Here is an 18,068-nt window from a genome sequence, read left to right as displayed (position 1 = left end):
ATACGGTAGAATCCTATACCACATTTTTTAAAATGTAAAGGGAAGACCCACAACTTAGTTCCAAATTATAAGCTACAGGTTACACATACGATGGGTTGCCTTTAAAAGACAAGATTTGTATCACTGACACATGAATCAAAAATGCAGCATAAATCTACAAATTACCCAACAGCAAATTCAGATATAATCACAATATAGTTTCATGGTACCTACAGTATCAACTTAGCCAAGTGGGAGAACTAAACTACTTAAAAAAGGTAATACTAAAAATACATGATATTAGAGCCATGGAGAATACCAACAAATCTTGCCCCCAAACTGTGATGACCTTAATTGTGTATAACATAGCTAAACACGCGTTAGTCAAGCCTGTATGCAAACTTTCTACACAAACGATGCCTGTTAAAAGAAAAGTGGCATGCTAAAATCCATTTAAATAGAGCCAATTTTCGTTTTGACAGGTCGGCAGCAGGTGCGGAAGGGTGGTGGCTAGGTACACCAGCTGATCTATGGTTTGTCCTTCATTCAGTAACTGACACTTCCATATACTCACCACAAAACCAGGAAAGTTTGTTCTCTAAAAAAAAGCTTAGTGAAATGTTATTGCATCAATCAGCATCTTATTTACCTGTGAGTTAGTTACAAAAACTGAAAGTTAATACCAAACGGGGCATTTCTTTCTCTCTCTCTCTCTCTTTTTTTTTTTTTTGTTAGCACGTAAGAAAATTTGTGTCATAAACAACTAACTGTAAATTCTCTTACAAATTAGACACGGAAAAGATGGAGGAAGAAAGCAAGTCATTAAAAGTATTCAAATAGAACAATTCAGAAAAACTTGGAACTATTGATGAACAGATCGGTTCACTTCCCGAAATGCTGTCAGCCCCCTTTTCAACACTCAGCTTAAAAAGCACCGTCCCAGAGCCCGACTCTTCCATCGGGTTTTCTGGGACTTCCGCATTTCACTCCCTCCCTAACGGTGCTGCAGAGCCAGCTGAGCGTCGACACCCCCTTTCCGTGCAGAGCCACGAAAAGCAGCAGAGCCTAGTGAACGACTCCGAAGTTCCAGTGGATACAAAGAAAGCAGCACGCCACCAACTGTTCTTCTAACTACGTAAAAAAAATCTGTATCGATTTATAGCAGCCTTTCCAACCTGCAGCACAGCACACATCACATCACCAGCCAGGGGCACCCCTACGAAGCTGGGCTTCTCTAAAAACAATAAAAAGCTGGGGGAGGGAAAAAAGTGGAATTCGTTGTCCATCTGCTTCCCGTGAGTCCACTGAAATTTCCGAAAACCGCAAGCTAATTTCCAAATATCCAGCAAACATTACGTTTGTCAGCGCTGCTCCCCTGCATGCGTACACACGCGTACATGCTCACCAAGCTCAGGCGTCCGCTAAAGAAGAAAAGCTTACAACGCAAGACGCAGAACCCCTCACCTCTCCTTCTTTCGAAAACCGAGTAACTAGACAGTGAGCACCCCGGCGTCGACTAGAAGATGACCGCGACCGATTTCACCCACCTCCCATCACGGATGTAAAAGCTAAAACATTACGTCAAAAACACGTTCATCGGCTTCAGAGATACTCTACCCTGTGGCCAGCACTTACCTTCTTCTCCAAGGCTGCACATGACTTAAAGACGGGTAGAGCATGCATGGTAAATGTCATGTAGAACGCTGATTACAAAAGCTAGTTCTCGAACGCTTACAAGTAATATAGTATTACTTAATGTAAAACATTGGAAATTCAAATTAAAATCCTGGCTAGCCTGAACTCCCATCTTAAATGAAACTTAACAAAAATGAAGCAATAAAAATAATTCTTCAAATCAAAATATTTTAACAAAAAAGAAATATAAAAACTGATTTGCACAGATGTACTCTTTTAGTTTATAAGGAAAACCTCATTTAAATTAGGCTATTGTCCATTAAAAACAAAACAAAACAAAACAAAAAACAAGTTCTTTACAGGCATCAACACGATTCCCTATAATCTAGCCACTACCCTAATCAATATATATCTCCATCCCCATACTGTCTTTGCTGGTGGAAATAAAGTCTGCCTTTTCCAAATTTAAACTAAAATGCTTTCTTTTGGGTAGAAAAGGACTGGGTGATTTCTCATTACATCTAGCCCCAGAAGCTGGGATGCTACCACCGGATGCTTTATCTCATTCATCATCTGTGATCATTTGCCAACTGGGAATTTCTTCACCTTTAACTCTTGTACAGACACCTCCGTTCTGTATCACTACAGAAAGCAACAGGCTAGGCAAAGCACAACTGTACAAGAGAAACACCTTTCTGCCACAAAACCCGTCAGCTGGGTAATAAACCTTGCAAATGGACCCAGAGATACTTCCAGATGAAAGAGACCTATCCAGAATAAAGCCCTAAAAAATTAATAAATGACAAATACATCTGACATCTAGAAAGTTCCCCCCTGAGTCTTAATATAAAGTAGAACAAGCAAAAGTAACAGGTCTTTTTAAAAATCTTTAACTCATTACATTTCTAAATCAGCACATTAATGTCTTACTGGTAAACTTGATGGTCTTTCTTGTTGTATTAAGTTCAAGTCTTCGTGGTTAGGTTTTCCAGGAGCCAAAGGAGGTTGAGACCTAGTTCCATAGCCTTCCTGAGACATGTCCTAAACAAACACAAATATAAAGCACTTCATAAATATCTCAATGAAGTTGTAACCAAAATGAAGCAAAGGCTTATCACAAACTATCAATTTACACTGCATTTAAGCGGACATAGAAATATGTTCTAGCTATCATGTAACTTTATCAAAAGTAGAAGCAAATGACAAAGCAGTGAATCGTCAAGAGCAAAAAACATTATATACACATATGTATACATATACGTGTGTGTATACATATATACATATATGTATACACACACAACTAAATTTATCATGACCATACAAACTAAACGCCATATTTGAGTTTTGCAGGAAGGTAACAGTCAGTAAAAGATGGAGAAGGAGGTAAGCTACGACCAAACTCTCTTTAAACCAGAGCAAACCAAAAGTTCGTGTTATTGTTTAATTCTGATTTGAGCTGAGCTGCCTTTAGCGTTACCTTGAAAATGTTAACATAATTAATGAAAACTTTATTATCAACTGACTTTTAGTACGTCCTCTCGATAACCCACAAAACAACATCATTATTAAGCTCACGGTATCCTGGGGTTTCTACAAAACCAATAAACGCTCATGTACAGAATTCCATATGTTCACGTGGCATAGTTTCCAGAGAAGCACAATCAAGAATAAAACAGCAGTAGGGAAACAAAACACACCCAGAAAACCTGCTGAGGTCTGAGAAACTTATCATTAACATGGCCTTTCTGGCATCCTGTTGAACACTTTTCCAGGAGGTATTCAGCATGGTTTCAGTATTATACTGAAATACTATTATAGAAACCAAATACCACACCACACCAAACTTACTGTATACCCAGTCTCGAGCTGTTTAACTATGTATGCCCAGCTACTAAACATTCTACCACCATTTGCACCCAAAGTCAAACAGCAGCACAGAATGTAAAATACTTATTACAGCATGTCTTAATTGGCGCTGAAAGCTGAAAAACCAGTTTCTGATGGGACAGGGAAAAAAGAATGGAAAATACCACTTAAAAGTAAAATTCTCTCCCTTTCCCTGTCAGTGTTCGTATTAAAGAAACATTATATACAACTTCTACTTCTCCTGTTAAATCCTCAAAATACTACTTTAAAAATTAATGTTTATTACTTGAAACCCTATAAAAAGCTTCTGCTGCCCCACCCCTTTCTCACACAGTATACGCTTAAAATTACATGGTTTCTTAAGCCAAGAAACTTTGGACCAATAGCTAGTACTACAAAGTATACAAACTGTACAAACCAGATTTAAGTAGCCAAGCACTGGTTTTAAACAGGCTCTGTGGTAAGAGCATGCCTACAATACAGCATTTCCCAAGCAACCCTTCTGTCCTTTAAATAAATCTACACACACACACACACACACACACACACACACACGCACGCACACACACGCACGCGCACACACACACAATTAATCAAAATATCTAACCTCTAAAAGGAATGCATTATGCCCAGTCAGTACTATGCTTTTGTAAGAGAGTTAAATCCCAGTTGTCCAGGTTTTAATCTGGTAACAGTGAGGTGAGGCCTCAGTGAGCACATGCCATCCAGGACACCCAAAAGGGTCTCTTCAATCTGGCTGCCAGCAGAGGGGAACAATTGGGCTGTGGGGGACAAAAGCCAAGGCTGAAAGATTATTACCGCTCTCGCTGCCCACCCCCCTGCCCCCAGCACCGGCTCTTCCGGACCCCAGACCTCCACTTGTCACACAGACATCCCGCTGGGTGCCCTGCAGGCGCCTTTAGATGAACAGCAAGGATTTCAAATCAAGTGGGGCACAAGGCCTCCATTCAGGGCCTTCACCCTGTTACAAAAAACCCCACAAAGGTGCTGGACAGCCTCACAATGGGCAAACAAATGAGCAGACCCCCCCCCCCTAGTTCCTCAAATACACGCGTGTGCACACACACACTTTATGGGCAGTGCTCAGACACTTTTTTCTTTTTTCTTTTTTTTTAGTAAACTTCAGTTAAGAAACAGGAACAGGCTCACATGCCCTATGCTTATTAGCCTTTTAAATTTTTTTTATTTTCTCTCTGTAGCTAAATGAACTGATTTTTAAAAGAGTTGAAAGAGACCATTACAGCAGTAATGAATACACATTTCAATTTCGATACTGTCCCCTCTAAAATAAGCAGCACTGAACTAATAGACTAGGAAAGCTATCAGAAAATTTTACTATGGCCTTGCATTTCACTTTTTAAGGCTTTAAAAGTTCAAAATAATTAGATTCCACCAAAGTCTCAAACACTATTCCTAACCACAAGAGGCTTTCAATTATTAAATTCAGTTGGAAATAAAACTGAAACAAAATTTAGTGAGAATGGCTGAAACGGGAACTTGTTCTGCCTCAATTTGTGTTGAAACATAAGGATTAATTTAACTGAGGAAACATCCAGAAAAGGTACCAAGGTTTAACCTAAAACAATCATCATCTGTATATAAATCAGCCTGGGACTATAAAGTCTACATTTGGCAGCTTTAATAAAGATAGAAAGGTTATATTCCATAACAAACCTGAGCTTTTTCCCCTTCAGAGCTATATTTATTTTCTAGTATGTATTTATTTTCACCTCAAGAAGAGTAGTAGTAATGAGTAATTTAATAGACAATATAAGAGGGCAATGTCAGTATCAGGAAATAATGTGTTCAGCATTACATTTTATAAACAAATGACAAGATACAACCTTACATTTAAAAAAACTTTTTTTAATGTTTACTTTTTTTGAGAGAGAGACTAGAGCACGAGCAGGGGAGGGGCAGAGAGAGAGGGAGGCACAGAATCCAAAGGAGGCTCCAAGCTCTGAGCTGTCAGCACAGAACTAGATGCGGGGCTCAAACCCACAGACTGTGAGATCATGACCTGGGCAGAAGTCGGACACTTAACCGACTGAGCCACCCAGGCGCCCCACATTTTTAACACATCACTGCCATCTCTGGTTATTTACAAATCTGAACCCGTGCACGCTAGTGTGCACGCTAGTTTACACACACATTATTCTGCATTCATCTGCCGTGCATATGCACGGCCATGGCCATTTAAAAGAGTATCTCACTCTAATAATTCTGCAATGCAAAAGAACCACACGTGCGGAATGTGGTTTACCCTTTCAGAGTTCTTTATCAATATTATTTTTCTTCGTCACACCCACAAACTTTTACCCATTGATGGATTCTGGTTTTAACCCTCTTTATGTTATGAGTCAAAGAGTCGAAGGTAAAAAGGAGACTGACTCAGGAAACAACAAAGGTTTGTGAAGAGTTCGCAGGTAGGGGCACGCACGCATCTGTTCCACAAGTGTTCACCTAGGTATTTAACAGACGTGGTAGGCGTCTGCTGAATGCCCAGAAGAGAACACTCCTTTTGCTGGGTACTTAACATCTTACAGTGTGAAGCACGAGCAGGTACAAAACACTCGTGTCCCACTTACATTGTAAGGAAGGATAAGATCACAACTATCACGTGGGTGTACCGTAGAGGCCAAGAGCCCGAGTGCTCCTGTCTTCTTTTATGATGAAATGAATTAAGTACTAATGGCAACACAAGACTTGAAAGAAAATGTAGAATAAAATGTCAAGGACTCTTTACAAAAATAAAAAAGGGAAAATATTCCCATGGTATGAGTTCAAAAGATACAAGGTGATAAACAATGAAAAGAATGACTGTCTCCTCCACAGGATGCCCTCCACAAGGTTATCCTTCCACAACCACTCAATGCATTACCAAGTGTAAGTGTGAATTTAAATCCTTTCTCCTTTGTTTCTCCTATACACAGCATGTGTTTGGTCCCTTAACAATAGACCATACAGCTCATTCCATATCTGCACCTAAATGTCTATTCTTTGTGTCCTGCTACAGAGTACTCCATTATTTGTCAGAACTGTGACTTATTTAAGCAGTCCCCTACTGATGGACAGTTAGGTTGCTCCCAATCTTTCCCCACCTCATACAACACAATGATAAAATCCATGTGCGTTCATCTTCGTGTGAAGTATTTCTGTGGCATAAATCTCCACGAGGAGCATTTCTGCCAGACGGTTGGTACCTTTAAATTTTTGACAGAATCTAACAAAGTGCTCTTAACAAAGGGACTCTCGGTCTACATTCAAGGCCATCGTTTTGGAACAGAATGAAGCTTCACTAAAAATGTTTATCTTAACTCTCGATATGCCTAAAGCCATTATAAAAAGCAGGAGAGCAGGGGCAGGGGGAGTGGTAGGAGGACTGGTAGACAGTAACAAAAAGGAGAACAAAAACTCAAGAGCATGTAGAATAGAAATCAAAGGAAGATGGAGAAGTAGACGGGGTGAAGGGTCCTACACACACCGACAAATGGTATACAGGGTGGGGGAGGATGAGGCCAGGAGCCAGTGGAAACCGGTCTAGAAACCATGGTGACTTTTGGGTGACTTAAGAAAGATTTCTCCAATAATCGCATGAAGTCCAGGTGTGTTACCAAGAACAAAGATGGCCACTTACTACTACTGCAATAATCCAGAGTGAGATGACAGGATTTGAATGGTATCGTAACGTCCTGCAACATCTAGGTCAGAATAAGTTTCCTGCTCCTTTTTTCTCCCTGCTTTCGGAACTGCCACCATCAATTCCAACTGCTAACGGGGAAAAGAAATGGCATATAAGACACTGTCGTGGGAGGGAAGAAGGACTGGGACTCCTCCACAGGGTGCACGCCTGACGGCCACACAGGGTTACCAGTCACACGAAATCACGACTCGGATCAAGAAACTTAGCATGCCATTGACCTCCCTAAGTTTTAGCATATAGGTAAAAAAATTTAACATATCCTTTCCCAAAAGAAAGCAATATAAGTCTACAAAACACCCACTTCATAATGGGTGTTCACAATCACCCCCTCCGCCAACCCAGGAACACGCTGAAGGAAATACAAAGACAGCTGACATTTGCAGGCAGGGCTCTGTGACAGGTTCTGTGCGCTGTCCACCTTTACAACAAAACCCCGAGATAGTCCCTTCCACCATCTTGTTTTTACCATGAGGAAACAAAACCTTAAGTGATTTGCACAGCTAACATCTAAGCACTGGATAGTGTCTCCATGTGATGGACAAATCATTTCTTTCCTAAGCGTCCTCCGGAGGCCACTGGAAACCTCACACGCTATTACATACTAAGTATTTAATAGAATTTTAACTTTTTTAAGGTATTCCATATATTCTCCTAAACTCCCCTTTCAAAAATTATGAACCTTGCAAATTTTATATGTGGGATACTTCCAAAATACTCAATTACAATACTGTGAATAAATATTAAAATTTAAAACTTCCGCAAATTTGAATCTAAGACTACTTACTCTCTCTACCATGACCATGGAATAAAGTCCACAGGTCGACAGGAAAGACAGAAAGAGACCCGCGCCGCCTTCTCGCATTATGTTCACGTAAAGCTCCTCGGCCAGTTCGGCTCTTCCGAAAACTGGCGTCGCTCGGATCTTTACCCCAGCGACTCCACGCTGATCCCTGGGGGTGACAATTCCTCTACTTCAAGTCCCACATATTTTAACTGCACTGTGAATATCTCTACTTGAGGGTAAAGTCCCTTCCACACATCACGTCGGGAAAGTACTCTCCTCTTCGTCCTCCAACCTGATGGTCTTCTGTCCGGTCACCGCCCCATCTACAGGGGACTTCTCAGAGCCATCCCACACACCTTTTCACATCTTTCACTATCCGCAAGCTTCTGACCCATCGAGTCACTGTCAAAGCCACAGTCTTCGTCTTCCCCCCACCCCGACTGCCAGGCCCTGTACTTGAGCCGCTTTACATTATGGCCTGTGGCCGACTACGCCACCAGAACTGACTTGGCTAAAATTCAAATGGTCGTGGCACCCTATTGCTTGGAAAAGGCCTCAGTGCCTACAGAACGAAGCCCGCGGTCTTTGGTCTGGCACAGGAGAGTTCGGCAAACACCCTCCAGCTGGCACCCAGCTTCAGCTGGGTCTTCCCCCGGCAAGCCCGCACCTCACCCCCTCTCACCCCCTCGACTGTTCCCAAGCTCTCGGGATGCCACGTGTCTGCACGTGCAGCTCTTCAGTCTGTCCTGGTCCCGGAGGGGTGCCTTTCTTTCTGGATCTGCAAAGCATCTGGCTGTCCTCAAGAGCCTGCTAAAAATGATCTCCAGCATGCCCCCAAACAACGACCCTCTTCAGATGTACTCCTCCTGAAGAATTTACAATGCTGTATTTTAACTATTTGTGTATCTCGTGAACTGCCCTCTTACTTCCTCCTGGGTTCCCAGTGCCAAGTGCAGACAGGCACTCAGGAAGGGGCTGGTGAATGAATGATTGACTGAATGGCTCTGAAAAGCTTACACTTAGAATTAGACACAGAAATACAAAAATAAATGTAGGAGGACAAATACCTAAAACCGAACAAAACTTGGGCTCATGCCCAAGAATATTTATCATGGTAACAGCTACACTGCCTGGTAGAATGTGCTACAATACACATTTTGTTGTTTGTCACTGGCAGTCTTGAATGCAGTAAAAAAAAAATAATAATAACAATTGAGAGAGAGGAAAAAGACTATGGTAAGCATCAGTGGTGCCATCAAAAAAGAAAGAAAAATCAAGACATTCTATACTTCCTTAATGAACAAACCAGTAATGAAATATTCTTGCCAAAAAAAAAAAAAAAATGATAATGAGTTTGATAAAGCCTATCTAACCACCAATTTATAGGAAATAAAAAGGACCAAAAAACATGCTAAACCATAGCAAATCAATCAGCAAATCTCAAACTGTAGGAACCTCTACTAGACATATGACCTACTTTCTTCAACAAATGAGTTGCAATAGTTACAAGGAGAGAGGGGAAGAGAGATGGAGACGGAGGAAAATCCTAGAGATGAGACTGTATCAACCAACTCTAAGACTGGACCTTAGATCTTTATTCAAACTATCCTACAACGTAAATTAAATCTTTATTCCATTTGTGAGGCTACAAGAAAACTGGATAATTGGTATGAAAATTTGCATTTTAAATGTGATAACTGTATTATGTTGATGTTTCCTTTTTAAAGGCCTTTATCTTTCAGAGATACATACTGAAATATTTACAGATTAAACAACACACTATCTGGGACTTACTTCAAAATAACACTGAGGGTGGGGGTTGGGAGGTGAGGGAAGAGAGTATAGGTACAAAGAGACTGGACGTACAACTCTTAAAACCTGAGCAATGGGTGCACAGGGCTCCTGTCTACTCCTGTTTATGTTTATATTTTCCATTTAAATGAAAATGGAGTGAATGGCATTAAAGACCATCTGTGGGGCATCCACCTTCAAGATTACAAGAACTTCTCCCAAGAAAACCCATCAAACATAGATCATTTACTCTTTCTTAACCCCCCTCCATTTTAACCTGTTTGCTGTACCACTTAATCCTAACCCTTAGCTGTCTTTTAATCCCTCCGTAATCTTAACCAAATTAACCTCGCCAGTTTCGTCTTCCCTAGCTCTCCAAGGTCAAACCTGCCCAGATTGCTGACTCGGTGAGCCTTTCTCAGTTTCATCCCTTGATCAAGCTGTCCTGATCTCAGCTCTAGCTGCACCCCTGGCCCCAAACTGACACTCTGACCCTTATTTTGGTCCAGCCTCCAACACGACTTTTCCAGCCACAAACCCCTCCAAAGATCATGAACCTTCAAGTCAAAGAAACCCAAGATCAAATTCCAACTTCTAGACTATTCACTAGCTGTGTGACCCTGAACAAATTTTTCGGTTCAGTTTCCCACTCTAGAAACATCAATATTGGATTGAGCTAACCTGGGAAGGCTAAGGGTACAACGTGCCCTTGACACCCAGGGCTCATGTACACGAGCAGTGCAGTGCTCCGGGACTAAGGGCTGAGAGGACGTTTCACACCCGTGACAATTAGTATCTGTTTAGGATACTGGTAAGTCACGTTAATTCTCTTAAGTCCATACCAGTACTTTCCCCTGCATCGACCTTTAACCCTTGCTCCAAAAATCTTTGATAGCAGATTTAAAAATCACATGACCAAAGCTCAAATGGTTTTTGACTGCTACTGATTCCATAGGCAGATTCTCAACTTCAGGTAAGTAAAGCCACATAACCTGGAATATGCCACACACACTGATTGAGTATAGATCTGGCTAGATTCAGAATGCTGCGCGTTTTCTACCAATTCAAAGGCATAATTATTTCCGAAACTTTAAACCATTCCAGGAAAAGGACAGGCCTATACAAGCGACTTTATATTTTCTTACTGATGTGTCTCATCATCACTGACAGCAGCATCAACACCACCGTTGTAGCCTGCTGTTGAGGAGGACGCTGCCCTGGCACAAGACCCCCGTGTACCTGAGGCTGGGGCAGCCCCTGAGCTTGCAGGAAAGGGGAGCTCTGAATGGACTGGAGAACAGAGGGAACATGGCCACTAAGAGCAGCTGCCTCCCCTACTCTACTTAAGCCGGAATCCTGGAGGCCATGTCCTCTGGCATGTAAGACTTTGGGAGAGCTTCTGGCCTTCTCTCGGTTTTTGCCAGAACTTCTTTCTAAACTAACAGGGGACCCAGAATGCAAAGGGGAATGTGGCTAAAATGGCATTTCCTAAAATACCAAAGAGAAATAGGAAGATACTCAACAGCTAAGGACTAAAATAATTAAGATTTTTAATAGACTAATATATTTTAAAAAATCACAAAGCCAAAGGAGACACAGTAAACGTCCAGTTTTGCTTTTTGTTACACACACACACACACACACACACATGCATGGATTAAAAGAGAACTCGAGCTCTTTAACTTATTACCTAAAGAATTACCTTCCGTATCCACAAAACCAAGACATGAGGACTTACCTCCAAGAGCTGTATTAACAATTAAAGGAGAGGCTACCTTTAAACAATTAGCACTGTGCCTGGTACATTTAAGGCTCAATAAACGTTAGCCATCATTATTTATATTCTTTAAAACCACACTGAAGAAGGAGAAGCAAAGTTTTCATGGAACCGCGGGGGCTTTACCTTGTGACAATCACACTGATGGTGATGAGGACAACAGCAGCTGACAATTATTCGAGATTTGCTATTTGCCAGATACTAAGTGCTTCATTCATCGAAAAAAAGGGTCTTTCCGTCTGACATGAACCTCATGAAAGAAGTACTATTTTAGAGAGGAAGAAACTGAGGCACAGAGCTTGAGGAACATGCCTAGAGTCAATCAGTTAGCAAGCGGTAGAAGTGGGTTGGGAACCAACATATTCCTTCCCCAGAGTCCTCACATTTAACCGCGCTCCCACTCTGCTCCTCCCACAAGGGCTATTTTCTGGACGCCACCCCATAGCTGCTAGTTCTCAACCTGAGGCTGGGGTTCAGGAATCTCCATTTTTAATGCACTGCCCAAATTAGCTTGCAAAGTAAGAACTGTTGACTAAAGACAATGTAGTATTTTCATTAAAGCTTGATAATTAAGAAATTGCTACATAGTGGGTTTTAGGGTATTATGCCATCACCTAGCAGTATCCTTGGTGGAAAATTCTGCTGTGTCATTAACAAGAGCTGGTTTCCCATGCCTTGATGGTTGGAAAATAGGTAGAACATGAGTCTATCCAGCCCTTACCTATCCTGCTGTCAGGAATGGTCCTATTACTGTGACCACAGGAGCAGCTCAAAAAGGTCACCATCCACTTTGGAAAGAAGCAGAGTTGGCACGGGCCTCACATCCTCTCTGACCGCTGACTCTTACTGCCAAATCCCAAACCCCTTCCTCCCTGGACCAGAGAGCTGACCGCTCCAGGCACACGAGCCAGAGACCTGGACATTCGGGGCTGCAACTCACATTTAGGGCCCGAGTTCTCAAGCTGGAGGGAAAGGGATTTGAAAACTCCCCTAAGACGGATTTTGTGTGGTGTATGTATTTTTCTGGGAAGAGGATCCCTAGCTTTCACCAGATTCTCAAGGTCCCTCCAAAAAGCCTAAAAAACTAAGAGGGATAATAATATCAAAAATGGGACTCGCCAGTAATGAGAACATAATTTCATAAAGATTTAAAACCAGAGTAGCTACAATCTTTATCTAAGTAACTGAAATAAAAGTATAATTACTAAAAATTCCCAAATACAGTTTGTGTCCAAATTGTATATGCAATAAACCTTAGGTTGCCTCCAGTCTAAAAAGTTCTCTGATCAGGACACCTTGCATTGTTAGACACAGGCTTTAATTAAAGGAGTAGCATGAGGGACGCAAACGGCATGATCACAACCTGCTGAAACAGAATTTATGAAACCCATATGCTGTATAAACAGGTAGAGTTTGTTTTCGCCAAAGAGCGAAGGAAGGTGCCAGAAAGATCCTGCCTCGTGCCTGTCTTGCCAGCTCATCCCGAAAGCTGTACAGGGAATCACTTTTAAAAAGTTCTCCCTGAAATGCCTTTGGACTAAAAGCTAAAACTACCAAAGGGCAAAAAAGAAAGAAGGCTAGAAAACAAACAAAAAGCGGGGTGCCTGGGTGGCTCAGTCAACTAAGCATCCGACTCTTGACTTCAGCTCAGGTCATGATCTCATGGTTCCTGAGATGGAACCCTATGTCAGGCTCTGTGCTGACCACGCAGAGCCCGCTTGGGATTCTCTCTCTGCCCCTCCATATCTCTCTCCCTCAAAAATAAATAAATACATATTAAAAAAAAAGAAAAAGTAACAGAAAAAACATAACAAAAGAAAACAAGAGCCAGCTCTAGAGGACTTTGTGGCTGTTGTTTTGCATTGTACCGGTAACACTCTGAAAACTCAAGAAGCAAAAAGGATTCTGTTGAATTTTTTTTTACCATGAACACGTATTACTTTAATAACCTTTAAAAAGAAGTAAAATGGATCATTCATTTGGTCTATGAACTTAATTCTCTTTCCCCATTCCAGTTGTCATTTGTAGAGTCCCCTTCCTATCACCTTTACTAATCTTCAATGAAAAGTAAACAGAATTCAGGCGCTCCTTCTCTAAGAAATAACAAAATCATCTGAATTTTTCAGAGGTTCCCTGATAATTTTAAAAATATATATTCCAGGTAAGTATTGTTAGTGACTATAGGAAAAGTTTTACCTTTAAAGAGTCAAGTAAATTTCTCTTTTGAAAAAAAGAGGAAAAAGAAAACAGCAGAAATTTAGGATTACCATCAATTACGTTGAAATTATAGTAAAATTTATTAAAGCAAAATTTATTTCTTAAGCCATTCACATTAAAGCAAACCTTGGGGCACCCAGCTGGCTCAGCGGGAAGAGCACACGACTCTTGATCTCAAGAGTTTTAAGTTCAAGCCCCATGTTGGGCGTGGAGATTACTTAAATAAAATCTTAAAAAAATAAAATAAAACAAACACCTCGAATTCCCAAGGACATTCTGAGGATAATCCTCCCACTGCCTTTCTATAGAGGAAGCGAAGGTTGAGAACGACGGCTCTAAAGCAAAGATGATATTCCAAATACTTGCTAAGTGGTAAAATGGTGGGCGCCAGGGTCTTGGAGTCCCCTGCTGTGCAGGATATTAACCACACAGCTGGAGAATCCTTGGGTCCCAGTAAAGAGAGGGAGGACCCTCTGAATGTGCTGGGCCCGGGGACTATTCCCGAACAACTCTGAACTACTGAGTTTACACAGTGGTTCTCCGAGGACGGTCCCTGGGTCAGTAGCAACAGAAGCATCATGTGGGAACTTGTCAGAAATGAAAATTATCAGGCCACACTCCAGACTGAAGAAGCAGAAACTCTGGGAGTAGGGTTCAACAACCAGTGTTTTAACAAGCCTTCCAGGGCATTCCAATGCACAATGCACTTGAAAAACACTGGGTTAACAAATGGAAAGCCCCACACCTATGGCCTTAAGGCATGAATATCAGCCTACCTGGGGAGCAAAATGTAGCTCTATTATATATCAACAGTAGTAAAGGAGATAGTGAGCCCTTAGATTAAAGTCGAATTGAGATCAAACCCAAGCCCTACCACATTCAGGGAAAACTTGCTTGCTATATGATCTCTCAGGGTTGTTAATAAAAAATGAAATAATATCCGTGGGCCATGCAAAAATAAAAGATTGGAAAGCAGTGGCTGGTATTTCTGCTCTCCAATGGTGCTCAAACATTAGGATGCATCAGAATAGGCTATAAAGTTAAATGCAGATTCCTAGGTTCCCCAAAGACAACAGGTTTTTTTTAAATATTTATTCATTAGTGAGCAAAAGAGACAGAGCGCAAGTAGGGGAGGGGCAGAGAGAGAGGGAGACACAGAATCTGAAGCAGGCTCCAGGCTCCGAGCTGTCAGCACAGAGCCCGACGTGGGGCTGGAACCCACGAACTGAGATCGTGACCCGAGCTGAAGTTGGACGCTTTATCAACTGACCCACCCAGGCACCCCGAGAACAGTTTTAAAGAGAGAACTGAGCAAATACACCAGGTGACTTTTTTTAATGTTTACTTATTTTTGAGAGCGAGCGAGCAAGAGCGTGAGAGCAGGGGAGGGGCAGAGAGAGAGTGGGGGGGACAGAGGATCGAAAGTGGGCTCTGCGCTGACAGCAACAGCCCAGTGTGGGGCTTGAACCCACAAACTGTGAGATCCTGACCTGAGCCAAAGTCAGACACAACCGAATGAGCCACCCAGGTGCCCCACCAGGTGATTCTGATGCAGATAATCCCCTGTTTTTCACTGTAGAAAACCGTGGCTGTACAAAGGCAGTTGATGCCCACCCTAGTAAATTGTAAAAGTCACCCTATCATTTCAAACATCTGCAGATACTCATCTTATGGAACACAACATACAGAGAGCCTATTACTCTAAGATTTGTTAAATCAAAGAAATTAATGAAGGAAGAGCTTTAATGCCATATATAAGTTACGTTGTAGTTTATTCTCTGTACTTTAACAAATTGAAATGAGCACTGATAGACAAAAAGGCAGCTGAGAGTAGCAAAAAAAAAAAAAGAAGAAGAAAAAAAAAAGAAGAAAAGAAAAAGAAAGAAGAGAAGAAAAAAGAAAAGACCCAAGAAAGAGAAATTCCCCAGTCTCCCTCATGTCAGAATTAAATTCAAGGAAAGATGACTGTGTAAAAAAGAGAATGAGCCTTGACAACACTTTAGTTGCACATCCTTTTCTATCCTCAACCTCATCCCTGACTCCCGACAGAGGAGGGGTATCGGACAGGAAGGGGAAGGGCCTCACGCAGGTGCACGTGACAGGTCTACACAGTGTCCCAGTCTATGAAGGGACAGGCTTCCTCCTCCACCAGCTGAGAACGCGTGACGGGGGCAGAGAACCAGAGACCACGTCCCCAGTGCAGCCAAGGGCCAGGACATCTCGTTCAATCCCGTAACTCCGTGTCTATTAGAGGAACTGAGGGAGATGAGGACAGAAGGAAAAGAAAGGAAGGGGAGGAAAGGAACTTGGAAAGCTCATGAGTTAGAAACACAGGAAAGGGCATGGAATTACCTGATATTTAGACTAAATCCTGCTCTTAATGTGTTTGAAGTTTTTCTTCAGCTTTTAATACAATGTCTCTTAAGCGACGTAGTATTTTCCTCTTCTCTCAGTACTGCAGACGGTCACGGCCATCTGATTCGATCTTCCGCACATTTCTAAACATGCCCCATGGTCTGGTAAGCAGATGCCCGACAGCATATGAACAAGCCTGAAACCAGGACCAGGCTACCTCCACACTCCAAGCCAACTGCTTCCTGGGTTGTTCTTCTCAGGAGGAACCTTCCATCACCCTTCTAAGGTAAGGTGAGTATTAAAAATATTGTTATTATTGGGGCGCCTGGGTGGCTCAAGCTCAGGTCACGATCTTGCGGTTCATGAGATGGAGCCTCGCTTTGGGCTCCACGCCGACAGCAAGGGATTCTCTCTCTGCCGCTCTCTTTCTCTCTCAAAATAAATAAACATCTTTTTAAAAAATACTGTTACTACTATATAATCCCTAATGTCCCAGTTTTATTTTCCTTTGATTCTGGTAATTGAAAGAAAAAAATATTTTAAAAATATTTTTAGGGGCACCTGGGTGGCTGTTGGTTAAGCATCCGACTTCGGCTCAGGTCATGATCTCACGGTTCACGAGTTCAAGCCCCGCATCAAGCTCTGTGCTGACAGCCCGGAGCCTGGAGCCTGCTTCTGATTCTGTTTCCCTCTCTCTCTGCCCCTCCCCCACTCATGCTCTGTCTCTGTCTCAGAAATAAATAAACATGAAAAATTAAAAAAATTTAAAAAATTAAAAAAAAAAGAAATCAGTCTAGGACTGGGCCTTGCTCAGACCTCAAAGCAACTTAAAAGTTTTCTCCTTAGGTGCTCACAAGCTCTTTAAACTTAAAAGGAAATCCCCCCTAGCAATGGTTCAAAGCCTAAGACAATTGCAGAGAGGGTAAGCAAGACCAAAGAAGGAGATTCAAAATTCAAACATAACCCAAGGCTGCACTAGTATTCTCCTTTAAAACAGAATAATTTGTATCAACCTACATTCCAATAGTTTTTATTATCAAGTTAATTAATAGACTCCTGTGTTAATATCTATCTAAATGCTAGGCAATTAATGGCGACAAACTATAGATGTCCTTCTCTTTGCTTTTTTGTAACAAAATCCCACAAATGAGGTGAGCACTAGAGCGACTTGACACAGAGCTAGTACAAGTAATTTCCCCCCAAAAGCTGAAAAAGGAGCAGCTTATAAATTAACATTGTGTCACAGAAGTAGGAAGAAACATAGGTTAAATAAATAACAATAATAATAAAGAGATATTTGTGCCACAATGGATCACTGCCACTATTCGTAATGAAACCTCAGAACTCCTTTTAAAAAGTGACTTGAGTGGCAAGTTATTAATTCTAAAGTATTTTACACTCATGCTTAAATGCTATCTTCTTTTCAAAATGATGCCCATTTGCCAAATACTTTCAAGTTTACCGTAACTCCTTTTGAAAACTGCTGACCGTGAAGATGTCTAAATAAAGCGGTATTTTAGAAAATACAATCGAAGTGCTAGTACCAAAGTAGACTTAAGAGTTCCACGTGGTTCGATGTTTGGTAATCCAGTGCTAAAAGTTAACTGCTCAGTTTGTACTATTTTCTGTTTAAAGAAATTATTGAATAACCTTTTATTTCATTAAAAAAATTTTTTTAACGTTTATTTATTATTGAGAGACAGAGAGACACAGAGCATGAGCAGGGGAGGGGTAGAGAGAGGGGGAGACACAGAATCGGAAGCAGCCTCCGGGCTCTGAGCTGTCAGCACAGAGCCGGACGCGGGGCTCGAACTCACAAACTGCGAGATCATGACCTGAGCCAAAGTCGGTCGCTTAACCGACTGAGCCACCCAGGCGCCCCCCACCCCCCACCTTTTATTTCATTTTTAATCAGTGAGGAAAAGCGGCCTAAGTCACCA

The 18,068-nt window shown here is 41.7% G+C and overlaps 1 protein-coding gene across 8 annotated transcripts in view; it reads right to left on the bottom strand.

The window, feature by feature from the left end:
* The window catches only part of ARID1B (AT-rich interaction domain 1B), a 447,597-nt gene that overhangs the window by 279,356 nt on the left and 150,173 nt on the right, over positions 1 to 18,068 (bottom strand). For all 8 annotated transcript variants that reach the window (XM_042940136.1, XM_042940142.1, XM_042940137.1 and 5 more), the window contains exon 4: positions 2,545 to 2,655. In XM_042940136.1, coding sequence (XP_042796070.1) covers positions 2,545 to 2,655 — 111 coding nt within the window. The remainder of the gene's footprint in view (positions 1 to 2,544; positions 2,656 to 18,068) is intronic.

Source organism: Panthera leo, chromosome B2 (genome assembly GCF_018350215.1).
Source record: "Panthera leo isolate Ple1 chromosome B2, P.leo_Ple1_pat1.1, whole genome shotgun sequence".
Classification (NCBI taxonomy): domain Eukaryota; kingdom Metazoa; phylum Chordata; class Mammalia; order Carnivora; family Felidae; genus Panthera; species Panthera leo.
This window is presented reverse-complemented; position numbering and strand designations above follow the sequence as displayed.